The sequence below is a fragment of the Melospiza melodia genome, chromosome 20 (genome assembly GCF_035770615.1).
Source record: "Melospiza melodia melodia isolate bMelMel2 chromosome 20, bMelMel2.pri, whole genome shotgun sequence".
Lineage (NCBI taxonomy): Eukaryota > Metazoa > Chordata > Aves > Passeriformes > Passerellidae > Melospiza > Melospiza melodia.
In genome coordinates this window covers 1,328,181-1,341,463 of record NC_086213.1, presented here as the reverse complement: position 1 = coordinate 1,341,463, position 13,283 = coordinate 1,328,181, and the positions used below count along the sequence as shown (strand labels likewise).

General features: G+C 55.0%; 1 protein-coding gene across 2 annotated transcripts; it reads left to right on the top strand.

Annotated features, from left to right (window-relative positions):
• Positions 1–3,303: 3,303 nt before the first annotated feature.
• Positions 3,304–12,981, top strand: P2RX6 (purinergic receptor P2X 6). Of its 2 annotated transcripts, none has more exons than XM_063173433.1 (12): positions 3,304–3,501; positions 3,587–3,731; positions 3,930–4,001; positions 6,037–6,112; positions 6,537–6,630; positions 6,909–6,989; positions 7,720–7,861; positions 8,037–8,146; positions 9,274–9,367; positions 10,971–11,036; positions 11,735–11,812; positions 12,538–12,981. In XM_063173433.1, the coding sequence occupies exons 1-12, from the start codon at positions 3,377–3,379 to the stop codon at positions 12,574–12,576; spliced, it is 1,122 nt and encodes a 373-aa protein (XP_063029503.1). In that variant the 5' UTR covers positions 3,304–3,376; the 3' UTR covers positions 12,577–12,981. The 2 variants fall into 2 exon arrangements, with proteins under 2 accessions (XP_063029503.1, XP_063029504.1); XM_063173434.1 differs by lacking the exon at positions 12,538–12,981 and adding an exon at positions 12,191–12,523.
• Positions 12,982–13,283: the final 302 nt, after the last annotated feature.

The window sequence follows — 13,283 nt, the reverse complement described above, 5'->3', positions numbered from 1 at the left end:
ACTATAAAATGATTTGTACATTTATAGGACAGACCCTGCTAGGTAAATACTATAATTATTTTCAAATAAAGAAGATAAACTTTATAGAATCACAGAATGTTTTAAGTTGAAAAAAACCTCTAAGACCATTAACCCAGCACTGCCAACTCACCACTAACCACCAACATGTGGTCTCTTTCAGCCTCAGAGGCTGGAAGAACTGCTTCTTATTTTGGTGAGTAAAATTTTTCAAGAATAACAACAACATATAGACTACAAAACAATATCTGTATTGATTTATGAATCAGAAATTAAAACCATTCAAAATATTCATTATAGTAATTTTGACTCTAAAAAGGAAAAATCTAGAAACAGAGAAATGAAAACATCTGTGACATGTCCATAGATACTGGATGATTTTCCCCTCTTAATTCCAAGGTCCATGTGCTCCCAGGTCATGAATGACTCCTGAACAGGCACAGGCACAAGGCCAACAGCACATCAGCTTCAGGTGAGCTTTCACAGTTTAACAACAGGAGGGAAAATAATTCCCTGCTCCAAGCCTTTGGCCACAGCAGCTGCCCTTGGCTATGGAAATGGTTCCAGCTGATTCTAAGTTTAATCCAATGTTTTCTGCTACAGCCTTTCCAAAAATCTCCCCTAAGAAAAAATACATGAAACTAAACAGCTTAAGAGTTAAAAGGAAGCTTGGGTTGGTTCATGTACTTCTCTGCAACTGTCTGTATTACCTCTAGGGGATTGAAACATCTTTTTCTACTTCATTTACCACGAGCCCAAAGCAGAAGCTGCCAGACAGTGAAGCATCTCCATTCTTTGACCTCATGTTGCCAAGACAGCAAAGAGGGCCTGGAAGTCCAATCACTGTGACAAAGGCAGGGGCTGGTGCTCACAGGGCAGCTGGGACTGCCCTGCTCCTTCTCCTGCCGGTGGAGCCTGCCAGGGAGCTCCTGGTCCTGGAACCCCTCCCAGAGATGCTGGAAATCCAAATAGGTTTGCTCAGCAAGTGTTCTGTGGGTTTCCAATGGGGCAGGAAGAAAATAAGGGTGTGGGCAAGGACAAATGAAAAGGAAAACATGTCCATGCCCGAGGCCAAGCCAGCTGAGCAGAACTGTTGGACTGTAAAATGACCAGGAGGTGAGGAGGACAGGGGTGGTGACAAGCAGCCACTGCAGCCTTCAAAGGTAAAGGCAAGGAAAGCAAGCAGGAACTTGGAATGAAGGAGGTGGAAGGCTGGGCTGTTCCTGGTGCCCAGAAGTGGGGAGGATTGAGGTTGTTTTCTCTCCTGTGAGCCAAAGAAGGCCACTGAAGACACGAAGGATGTTCAAGGAGGAGGCTGTAGTGGGTGAGATGTGTGAGGACTGAGGATTGTAAAGCAGTGGATGGAGTGGACATTGAATTTTGCACGAAAGACACCCAGGGAAAACATGGATCTGGCACACAGCATTTCAGAAATATTTACAGTTAAACAGAAGCATGGCCATGACCTTGTGATTATACAAAAGATACTACAAAATCAAATTATTTTCTCCATCCACAGACAGTAGAGACAGGAAAATTAACTGTAAGGGACCTCAGAGAACTATTCCAGACAAAATAAACTTAACAAAAAAGTTTATCATGAGAAAAAAAGGTTTATCATCAAAAATGAGTAGGAAAGACTGTACTCTTTTATGGTCCAAACTACACATTTCTAAGATGCTGTGCCTGCTGAAAGCAACTTCAGGTGGGACTACCTGTCATGAATGTACAGAAGGTTTATAATTTCTTCCTAAAAATATTAATTTAAAATTGTGGAGTACTCCAGGGGAGATGACATAAAGAAAAATTCTTTCTGAGATATACTGATCCATTTACACATCCCATCCCACCTACATCCAGGGAAGGAGACGATTCTGGTTCCTGAGCACTTCAAAGCAGTCAGATGGCAAATCCCCTCTGCTGGCCACCATCCATCTCGTGTCGTCAGCCCGGGGCTCTGGTAGGTCCCCAAACCTCCAGCAGGGCAGACTGGAATGGGTCCTTGACGTATCCTTGATGTAAAGCTTGGGCTGCTCCACCATTCAGAGGAATGACATCATTTTCATCAGCTGGAAAGAAAAATTGTCCCTCCCTTGGTCGGGAACTGATCTGTACTGGTTTAGCACAGGCTGGGAGAGCTGGGGGTGCTCACCTGGAGAGGAGAAGGCTCCAGGGAGAGCTCAGAGCCCCTGGCAGGGCCTGAAGGGGCCCCAGGAGAGCTGGAGAGGGACTGGGGACAAGGGATGGAGGGACAGGACACAGGGAATGGCTCCCAGTGCCAGAGGGCAGGGATGGATGGGATATTGGGAATTGGGAATTGTTCCCTGGCAGGGCGGGCAGGCCCTGGCACAGGGTGCCCAGAGCAGCTGGGGCTGCCCCTGGATCCCTGGCAGTGCCCAAGGCCAGGTTGGACATTGGGACACCCTGGGACAGTGGGAGGTGTCCCTGCCATGGCAGTGGTGGCACTGGGTGGGCTTTAGGGCCTCTTCCAGCCCAACCCATTCTGGGATGCTCGTTGTGGGGAGACCCCGCGGCTGGAGGCGGCGGAGGCTCGCCCGGCTGTCTGGCAGGCCCCGCGGCCGCTGTGTCCCTGTCACGGCCGCTGTGTCCCTGTCGCGGCCGCCGTGCCCCGGCCCCGTCCCGGTGTGAGGGCGGCAGGCCCGGCCCAGGGGCTCCCCCGACTGTCCCCGCCGCCATGGCAACGGGGAGGGGCGGGGCTGCGGAAGGGGAGGGGCGAGGCTGCGGGAGGGGCGGGGCTGCGGGAGGGGCGGGGCTGCGGGAGGGGCGAGGCTGCGGGAGGGGCGAGGCTGCGGGGGGGGGGGGCGGGGCTGCGGGGGGGGGGGGCGGGGCTGCGGGAGGGGCGGGGCGGGGCTGCAGTGACTGAGGCCGCTGGCCCCGGGGCTGCCTTTCCGTCCTGGTGCCGCTATCCTCACCGTGCCTGCCTCTGCCCTCAGAGCCGCTATCCTCACCGTGCTCCCCTCTGCCCTCAGTGCCGCTATCCTCACCGTGCTCCCCTCTGCCCTCAGTGCCGCTATCCTCACCGTGCTCCCCTCTGCCCTCAGAGCCGCTATCCTCACCGTGCTCCCCTCTGCCCTCAGAGCCGCTATCCTCACCGTGCCCCCTCTGCCTTTAGTGCCGCTTTCCTCACCGTGCCGCCCTCAGTGCCGCTATCCTCACCGTGCCCCCTCTGCCCTTACTGCCGCTATCCTCATCGTGCCGCCCTCAGTGCCGCTATCCTTACCGTGCCCGCCCTCAGCGCCGCTTTCCTCACCGTGCCGCCCTCAGCGCCGCTATCCTCACCGTGCCGCCCTCAGTGCCCGCTATCCTCACCGTGCCCGCCTTTTCCCCCGGTGCCACCATGCCGGGCCCACCCTGCGGGTCCCTGCTCGACTACAAGACTGCCAAGTTCTCTCTGACACGGAACCGGCGGGTGGGGCTCTTGCACCGGCTGCTGCAGCTGAGCGCGCTCGGCTATCTGCTGGGGTAGGGACCGTGCCCTCGGGCTGGCCGCTCCCCGCTGGGGCAGGGACCTGCTCCCAAGCCCTCAGAGCCCCCCGCACATCCGCAGGTGGGTGCTGCTGCTGCGGAAGGGGTACCAGGAGCGCGACACAGCCCCGCGTGTCGCCGTGGTCACCAAGGTGAAGGGGGCGGCGGTCGCCGAGGCCGCGGGCCGGCGGCTCTGGGACGCTGCAGATCTCACCTGGCCCCCGCAGGTACGGCCGGGCCCCGGGGGGGACAGGGAGGTCACACATACGGTCAGTCATCTCGACAAGGGGATGCCGCGGATACCACAGGTCTCCCAAAGTCCTGGCAAGTCCATTAGTGCCTGTTCTGCTCATGGTGTCGCAGGGCGTCCCCTTGGACCCACCCCGGTGTCAGCCTCCCTTTGACAGCACCTTCTTGCTTCCCAGGGAGAAAATGTGCTTTTCCTGGTGACCCATTTCATCGCCACAGTCCAGCAAGCCCAAGGCACCTGCCCCGAGGTGAGTGAATGGACCTGCCCCAGCCTGGCCCCACGGGGCTGAGATGGAGCCAGTGATTCTGCTGCTCAGCAGAACCCAGTGGAAGACCAGATAAAAGGGAAAATGGATTTATATTCCCACAAAACCCAATTCCCCTCATACTCGGTCATAGCGCTCCCCAGCACATCTGCACTTGCTCTGTCATACCTTCATTAGCCAAGATGTGCATGCACATGCTCTACCAGAACTGTTTCTGTTGGCCAGGACAGGGGACATGGGCCTCTCCAGCTCTGAACTCTTTGTGTGCTGGCACTGTATGACTATTCCAGGCTTTCTGCTGTCCTTGAACAAGAGGATGCCTTGACACACAATCCATGGATACCTGTGTCATGTTTCCTTGATAGCTCCCTGCTGCAGTACTAGTGTCCATCTTAGTGTCCTATTTTTAGGAGGAACAGAGCACGAGGTCTAGATGGTTTTCCAGCTATCCCACACTTAATTGATTATGTTCTCTGGTAGAATTCTTCCCTTTAAGGCTGGAGTCAGGCCAGCTCCTCTGCTGAGCTCTCCCAGGCTGAACCCAGCTCAGCAGATGGGAGCAAATGTCCTTTAAGCTGAACCACTGCTGGCACTTTGTACCCAAGTCAAGCACCAATTGTCCTAATGGTCCTTTCAGCTCCTGCTGTGGCCAAATGCTGCAGAGGAGGAGAAACACTGGGTTTGGGTTGGGGAAAATGGCACCAATGATCCATCTTTAAGATGCTGAGAAATCCTAGGGTCCCAACAGGGAGGAAGACAACTGCTGTAGGGCATTTCGGGGTTCTCCCAGGCAGCCACAGGCACCTCTAGGTGCTGGGTTTGCAGTGTGCAAGCCGAGGACACACAGAGCTGAGGATTTCATTCCATTCCAGAGCTGGGGTGTGTGTGGGTGCCTGTCCCAGCCTACACCCCGTGCTAGTCTCCAAGAGCCCCTCAGTTCCTTCCTGGCACTGGGACTGTAGATGACATTCATATTTGGAAAGCTTTGAATATTTAGCAGTGGCAGCTTTTGGCTTTGCAGGGAGTTTGAGTTGCCTTAATATTCTTGATGACCAGAGTATTTGGTGCTGGCAGATGAATTTGCCTATGGCCAGAGGCAGCATTGAATATGAGCTGAGCTGTTTCAGCAGCTGTACATGCACTGAAGTCTTTGCATCCTTTTATCCCTTTATGTTCCTTTTCAGACTACCAAGTTCCCTCCTTCCCATGCCTTCTCTTCCTCCCATTCCCTAAACACCTGGTGCAATCCCCAGATGTTCTCCTGCCTCCCATAATGATTCCAGATCCCTAGCAGACCCTACCCAGCCCAAAGATACTGCTCCTCTAAGATCATGTTGGTGGGTTTTACACCTGAATGAATGGCTGTGCTGGGGCAGCCCAGGGAAGGCCTGAACAGACCCCCACTTCTGAGCACATAACAGAGGATTTCCCCCCAGCATTTGGGCCTCTGTGCCCTCAGAGCTTGGGGAGTGGGTTTTTGATGAGCTGGTGACTCCTGTTATGGCCTGGGCTAGATGGGGGAGGTGTTAATGGCGTTTCCCCAGCTATGATCATCTTTCTGTGTTTGAATAAGAGGTTTTTACTGCTCCTGACAATCAGGTAGGTCCAGAGTAAGGGTGAAGGTCTCTTGAAAAACTTGTGTCATGCTAGGTTTAGGGTCTACTAAGCTCTTCCCCAGGGAATTCATCATGGTACTTTACAGGTGCTTAACGGGCTCAGTCATTAGGGCCCTCCTGAATCCCTCTGTGCTGGTTCCCAGTTCCATCTGGAAGGTCTGAGGTAGCTCCTGAGGCTTCCTCTGCCACTGAGCAGCAGGACACAAGTACTCTGGAGAGGAGAGACTGATTGCCCTTTGGACATGCCTCTCTTCTGACTGGCTAGAGGCTGGTGGATGTTCCTGTCTGTCTGGGGAGCACTTGGAGAAGCAGGAGCAGCAGTGCAGCAATGCAGGGGAGTGACAGCATGGCCTCAGGCAGCTGCACAGCACAGTGACAGCACCTCTCTCTGTCCCTCCCAGAGTCCCTCTGTCCTCGACGGGATGTGCACAGAAGATGCAGATTGTCCCATGGGAAACCCTGTGGTTCATGGCAATGGTACTGTGTGTTTTGCTAAAGAAATAAAATCCTAGAATGGTTTGGGTTAAAAAGGAACTTAAAGCTCATCCTGTTCCACCCCCTTCCACACCTCCCACTGTCCCAGGCTGCTCCCAGCCCCAGTGTCCAGCCTGGCCTTGGGCACTGCCAGGGATCCAGGGGCAGCCCCAGCTGCCAGGGAACTGTGCCAGGGCCTGCCCACCCTGCCAGGGAACAATTTCTCCCCAATATCCCAACTGAACCTGCCTCTGCCACTGGGACACCCTTCCCTGTGTCCTGTCTCTCCAGGCTCTTGTCCCAAGTCCCCCTCCAGCTCTCTTGAAGGCCCTTTAGGCACTGGAGGGGGCTCTGATATCTCTTCAAAGTCTTCTCCAGGTGATCAACCCCAACTCTCTCAGCCTGTCTTATATTGTCTTGTTTCTAGGGATAAAAACTGGGAAATGTTTGATGTTCAATGCCACCCATTCTACCTGTGAGATCTATGGCTGGTGTCCTGTGGAGAATAGCACCCTGCCCAGGTAATCACACACGAGGAGACAGCAGATATTGGGAGCTTTGGCTCTCTCCCTCTGTGTTACCAGGAGTCTGACCACATATGCCCAAGGACAACCAGGCTCTGAGAGACCTCTGACATTGACTTTCTGGTCAGTTAAACTCAGAGGGCGTCACCCAAGAGCATTTTTTGCACCTGTCCATTGTAGCCAAAATCTTGGGGTTGCAGGAGAGACTGCAGAGCTTGGGAAATAGGGCCTTGGCCACTGTGCAAGACTTGACTTTGTTGGTGGTTGTTTTCTAGGAAACCTCTTCTGGCTGAGGCAGAGAATTTCACTCTTTTTATAAAAAATACTGTCCACTTCACCAAATTTAACTTCTCCAAGTAAGTATAGTACTTCCCATCTGGGCTGAGCATGCAGCCTGGTCCAGCCTTGGCACTGAGCCTGTGATGGGGCTGAGGAGCTGAAGCAGTTGGGGAACCAGTGGCACCCAGGGCAGGTGGTGCTGGGGCAGTCAGGGCAGGACAGGTGTTGAGGTGCACACAGGTCACTTCAGCTGTCCTGGGTGTGCAGCTCTAAGAGCAGTGGGATGGGGACACCTCAGAGAGATGGTGTCCATCTGCCCATGTAGAGCACTGCAGAGAGCTGGACAAGGCCAGCCATTCCCAAGCTCTCATTTGGAAGTGAAACTAATAGTTTTTTCTTTTAGTCCTTGCAAAGTGGTTTCACAGAAGGCAAGTAAAGGGCTGCACTGGCCCCACAGTTCCAGGCACGCAGGCTGTGCTGCCTTACCATGGCAGGAGATATGGCATGAACTGTCCCTCTGTTACCATAGCAGAGACCAGAGCTGGGTGCTGGGAAGAAACAAAGGAGCACAAAGAGGTGGAAGGGAAGGCCATGGCACATGCTATAGAGGATAACTCCATGTGAGATTCCTCTGGGCTGGTTTGTCTCCACCCTCTTCCATCTGAGGCTTTAGGCGAGGCATTGACTGTCCCCCCCGCCGATGCAGGAGCACTGGCAGGCCCAATGCAATGGGAGGGTCCCCTTTGCAGTCCCACAGCTGGGCTCCATGACCTCCCACAGCCCTGCCTCCCCTCTCTCCTGTCTTAGGTGCAACACTTTACAAACCAGTGACCCCACCTATTTCAAGAGCTGCACATATGATCCAGTCTTCAACCCCTCCTGCCCTGTGTTCCGTGTCCGTGACATGGTGGAGGCAGCTGGACAGAACTTTGGAGACCTTGCACTGCTGGTACTTGTTTTTTATACAACTATGGAAGGCAATTCAAAATTCCCCAAGGATGCGAGCATGAAGCAGAGGACTGACCTGTAATGCTAAGGGAATATGTGATCTGGGAATGTCTGAACAGTTAATGACTCATCTAATCTGATTCCATGCTTCTCCTGGAATAAAATGTGTTTTGCAGGGGGGGAGCATCAGAGTTCTTATCGAGTGGAACTGCGACCTGGACCACCCCGCTATCCAGTGCCAACCACAGTATTCCTTCAGCCTGCAGGACATGAGGTACAATTTCAGGTGAGGATGCTGGGACAGTGGCCACACAGGCCTGTGGGATCAGCAAACAACATGGCAGTTGTTTGAGATTTCAGTTCTGATGGATGCTGAAAGGAGCAGCAGGGACAGGCAGTGTGCCTCGGTCAGTTCACAGATGACACTGAGCTGGGTGGGAGTGTGGATCTACTGGAAGGCAGGAAGCCCTGCAGAGGGAATGGACAGGCTGTATCCATGTGCTGAGGCCAGTGGTGTGAGGTTCAACAAGGTCAAATGCCAGATTATGCCATGGAATGTTCTAGGCTGGGACAGAGTGGCTGGAAAAGTGCAGGCAGAAAAGGACCTGAAGATGAATGTGAACCCAGGTGTGCCCAGGTGGGCAGGAAGGCGAAGGGCACCTGATCTGTGCTGGCACTGCTGGGGCACCTCCAGGGCTGGGGCAGCTCTGGGACCCTCCTGACAGGAGAGACCTGGAGGGGCTGGAGCGTGTGCAGGGCAGGGAACGGAGCTGGGAAGGGGCTGGAGCCCCAGGAGAGGCTGAGGGAGCTGGGCAGGGGCTCAGCCTGGAGCAAAGGAGGCTCAGGGGGCCCTTGTGGCTCTGCACAGCTCCTGACAGGAGGGGACAGCCGGGGGGTCGGGCTGTGCTCCCAGGCCCAACAAGGAGCCTTATTGGAGGGAACAGCCTGAAGTTGCACTAAGGGAGTGTTTAGATTGCATGAGGGATTCAAAAGCTCTGTAGATGTGGCACCTGGGGACATGGGTTAGTGCTGGGTTAATTGTTTGGACTTAATGATCTTAGACACCTTTAAGGCATTGGGAAATGGCTGCTCAATACAGGGTTGCTGTGGCAATTCCCAGGCTTTGTAGCTCTTGTGTTTGGAGCGCAGCAGGGCATTACCCGCCTGAGGGCAGGGACCTGTGACTGTCCCCACCTGGGCTGGGCACACTGAGAGCTGCGTGCTCCCAGTGACCCAAACTGGATGCTGAGGGGATGCCGATGGCCCACTGTTGGTGCCAGTGAGTCATCACTGCACGTGTGTGCCCAGTCCCCAGCCTGGAGGACACGCAGGAACCCAGAGGCCCAGCAATCCTTTGGCACTGGCACCCCCTTCCCTCCGTGCCTTTCTGAGCCATCCCACTGTCTCCCACAGAACTGCCTCCTACTACTGGGGCTCACAGCGGCAGCTCCACCGGAACCTGCTGAAGCTCTATGGGATCCGCTTTGACCTCTCCGTGCATGGCCAGGTACCGGCAGCTCCCCACCGCAGGGCTGACTCCTCACACCACGGCTCCCACCCTGCCCCCGTGGTTTCTGCTGCCCTCACTTCTCCCCACCTGGGTGAACTCTTCACTTCTTCCCAGAGTTCTCTAAGCAAGCAGGAGAAAACAGTCTCTCCTGTTTGAAGAAAAACCTTTTGGTAATGCCCTGAGAGGGGGAGTTCCCTCTCTGAGGGTCTGACATGGGGGCCATGGAGTGTTCAGTAGGCAAGGTGAGCTGGGCTTCAGGGTGTCCCTCTGACAGTCTTATGGTGGGAGCACCCTGACAAAGATCAACGTGAACTCTTCTGAACCTGGACAATTAATCCCTTCTTGATTAAAAGTACCCTCGGGGGGAAAAGGTGTGATGTAATTGAGGCTGGATATGCCCCAGCCATATGCACTGAGAGCCCGGAAACGCCCTGTGCCCTGCACTCGTCCTCAGCACTGTGGGCAGGAGGTAAAGGGGGATTCTGCTTCTCTGCCCTGCTCAAGTGCAGTGCTGCACCTGCTCTGGTGTCCCCAACAAAAGGATTTGGAGCTGCTGGAGTGAGCCCAGAGGAGGCCATGGAGCTGCTCCAGGGCTGGAGCCCCTCTGCTTTGCAGCCAGGCTGGGAGAGCTGGGTGTGCTCACCTGGAGAGGAGAAGGCTCCAGAGAGAGCTCAGAGCTCCTTGCAGGGCCTGAAGGGGCTCCAGGAGGGCTGGAGAGGGACTGGGGACAAGGGATGGAGGGACAGGACACAGGGAATGGCTTCTCAGGGTTAGTTGGGATATTGCGAAGAAATCCTTCCCTGTGAGGGTGATGATGCCCTGGCACAGGTTGCCCACAGAAGCTGTGGCTGCCCCTGGATCCCTGGAAATGTCCAAGGCCAGGTAGGATGGGGCTTGGAGTACCCTGGGGTAGTGGAAGGTGTCCCTGCCCATGGCAGGGGGTGGAATGAGATGAGCTTTAAGGTCTCTTCCAACCCAAACTATTCCATGTTTCCAAGATTGTTGATGCTACTCTGTGCAGCATCACTCACAAACTCAGTGCTTAGCTTTCCAAAGAGGGAGCTGTGCTGAGAGCACTTCCCACACTGAGAGATGTCCACAGCTGGTCTTTCATGTTCAGCAGTGCCCTTTGTACCTGAAGAAGGTGAAGCACACAGTGCAGGACAGGGTGTACCACTTCTAGGCTGAGAGAGCAGGTCCAGGAGCTGTGAAGCAGGAGAGAACAGCCAGAAGAGAAACCACCAGACTCATTTGTGAAGGGAGGGATACATCACATCAGGGTTGTGTTTGCTGGGATGTGGTTCCATAGGTGGCAGCTGCAGCAAAGGGAAGTTCCTGCTGTGCCTGCAGGAGCAGGTGGGGTCACAGTAACCTCTGCTGCTTCCAGGTCATCAGGCACCTCAGTCCCTTCTTTGACAACCAAAGGGGGTTGGAGTCAGTACAGCTGCATTTCCTACAAATCAGCACGGGGAAATATCCCTGGATCCTTCCAGCACCTCCTGACTTTGAGCATGCTGCCCTGCAAGGCTCAGCCCACAAGCTTCTCACCCCTCTGACCACTCTTCACCCTGTCTCTTGCCCCTGCACTGTTTCTCACCAGGCTGGGAAGTTCAGCATTGTTCCTACTGCCGTGAGCTGTGGCACCAGCATCGCCTTCTTTGGTGCTGTGAGTACCCCAGATACACTCTTCTCCTTTGGTCCATGCCTTGGGAATTGCCACTTCTCAGTTGTTTCCCTGCCTGCCTGCCTGGCACAAGGCTTCCTTAGTGGCAGCCAGCACAGAGGGGAGATGGTCTGGCAGGGTGTCAGCTCAGGTCTCCCTGTGACCATCAGTAATGACACCACTGCATTGGGATGCTGAGTGCTAGCAGAGTCACGTCTCATGGTGGTCAGGTTTATGTGTGGATCCTGGGACACAGCATCACTGGGATGCTGCTGGCAGGAGAGAGCAGCTCCTCTCTGCTTCTCCTCTGACTGAAGGGATGCAGCCTCCTGTCACTATGGTGAGGCAGCCCCTTGTGGAGCCCTTCTGTGGCTCTTCCCTTTCAGCAGAGTAACAGGGAGGTCCCCCACCTGTGCCCCTTTCCCCCCTGACACGCTCATCCCAGTCCATATGTGACTGTGAAGGTGCTGGAACAGCCCTCCCTGCCCATCCATTGCAGCCTGGGGATCCTGTCTGACCTCCTGTGCAGCTCCTGGGAGCAGGCTGGGTCAGAGAGGGGCCAGTGGAGCTGGCTGGAGGCAGGCCTGGCTCACTGCCCCAGCAAATGCCCTCAGCTGGCTGCAGGGCTCAGGGGGAGCCAGGATGGAAGGCCAGGCATTGCTGTGGGAAGGTTCCCATCTTCAATGTTTGTCTGTCTCCAGGCTACAATGGTCTGTGACCTGGTTCTGCTCTACCTTGATGCAAAGGCTGACCTTTATTGGAAGGAGAAGTTTGAAGAGGTAAGGAGAGGGCCACATGGGAGAGAGGAGGTTTTGAAGTGACTCATTTTGGATTTAATGATTTTCTGCCCTTTGGTTAAAACTCAGTTCCCAAGATCAGGGGAAAACCTGGTGGAGCAGCTCTTAGTTTTCAACTTTTGGTCTTGGTTGCTAGTCTGAACTGGGAGAGGGATCCAGCTGGTGCTGGGAGTCAGGGAAAGTTGCACCATGACCTCAGCTACTGTCAAACCATCCATCAGTGGGCCACCATGGAGACCTTACCTGGAAAACTGACCCAGCTCTGTGCTTTTCACCCTCTTCCAAAGGGAATCTTATGGGACCCCGTGCAGAGAGGTGCCAGCTCCTCAGAGTACATCCTGATCTGTGGTTCATTGACAGGTTCATGTGCTAAGCATGATTACATTGTGGGAATTCACTGCCCTGGTGAATCAGGGAGTCACAGGGAGGCCCCTACAGACCAGAAGAGCTGGCAGCCCTGCCTCAGGTCATTTCCAGCTTTGTCTGGCCAAGTCTTTAGAGCCTCTGAGGGCTGAGATCCCCCATCTCCTGGTGAACTGTCCTGAAGCTGCTCCATCCAATGAGGGGGAAACTTTCCTAATGCCTGATCTGGAATCCAGAGTGGGGTGTGTGGTGAATCTGGTTGCATGGAACCAAGCAGAGTAGCCAAGGGCCACCTGGGCTGCCTCCATGCCTGCTGTATACTGATGTCCCTGTTCATTTTGCAGGCAAGACCCCCTAAAGGTGAGCCTAAGGCCACAGCTTAGGGACGTCGGGAACGCTCCACCACGAACGCCCTTCCCTGCAGAGCCACCTGCAGGTAGATCCGATGGGGACACGGCTGCGGCCCTGGTGGAGGAGGGCAGTGCTGGCCCAGGTGGGCACTGCTGGGGTTGGGGTCTGCCTTCCCTGCAGAAGCACTGGCAGCAGCAGCAGCAGCTCTTGGCTCCTGGAGCACCAAGCCATGCCAGGGGCCGCTCCCAGCGCTGACAGCCGGGGCTGGGCCACAGCTGCCCACGGAGCTCCTCCAGAGGGTGCTGGGGAGCAGCTGCTCCTGCTCGGCACACGAGGCTTAAAGCATTTTGCATTTCTACATGTTCCAGTGATAATGGGCCTTGATTTCCCTTGAAAAACAGGGATGCAATGGAATAAAGCTGTTCTGGAAGTGGGAAGAGGTTTTGCTCTGTCTCTAGCCCCGAGGGACTGAAGGTTGTGGAGTGCTGCTCCTGCACCTCGTGGCACCCTTCCAGCTGGGATGGCTTGGTGTAGGCCACCTGGATCCTCAGAAGCTCCCTGGGAAGCTCAGGGAGGGTTTAGGAGGCACGTTTTAAGTTCCAGCCCTGGGCTGGTACTTCCTAGGGGGGTGCAGTGGCTCCTGCACCCTGATTGCTGCCTCCTATCAGGGCTGATGCTCAGCAAGGACAGGCACAGCCCTGGGGTGAGCCGGAACATTTCAGAGGTGCTGACCCCTGCC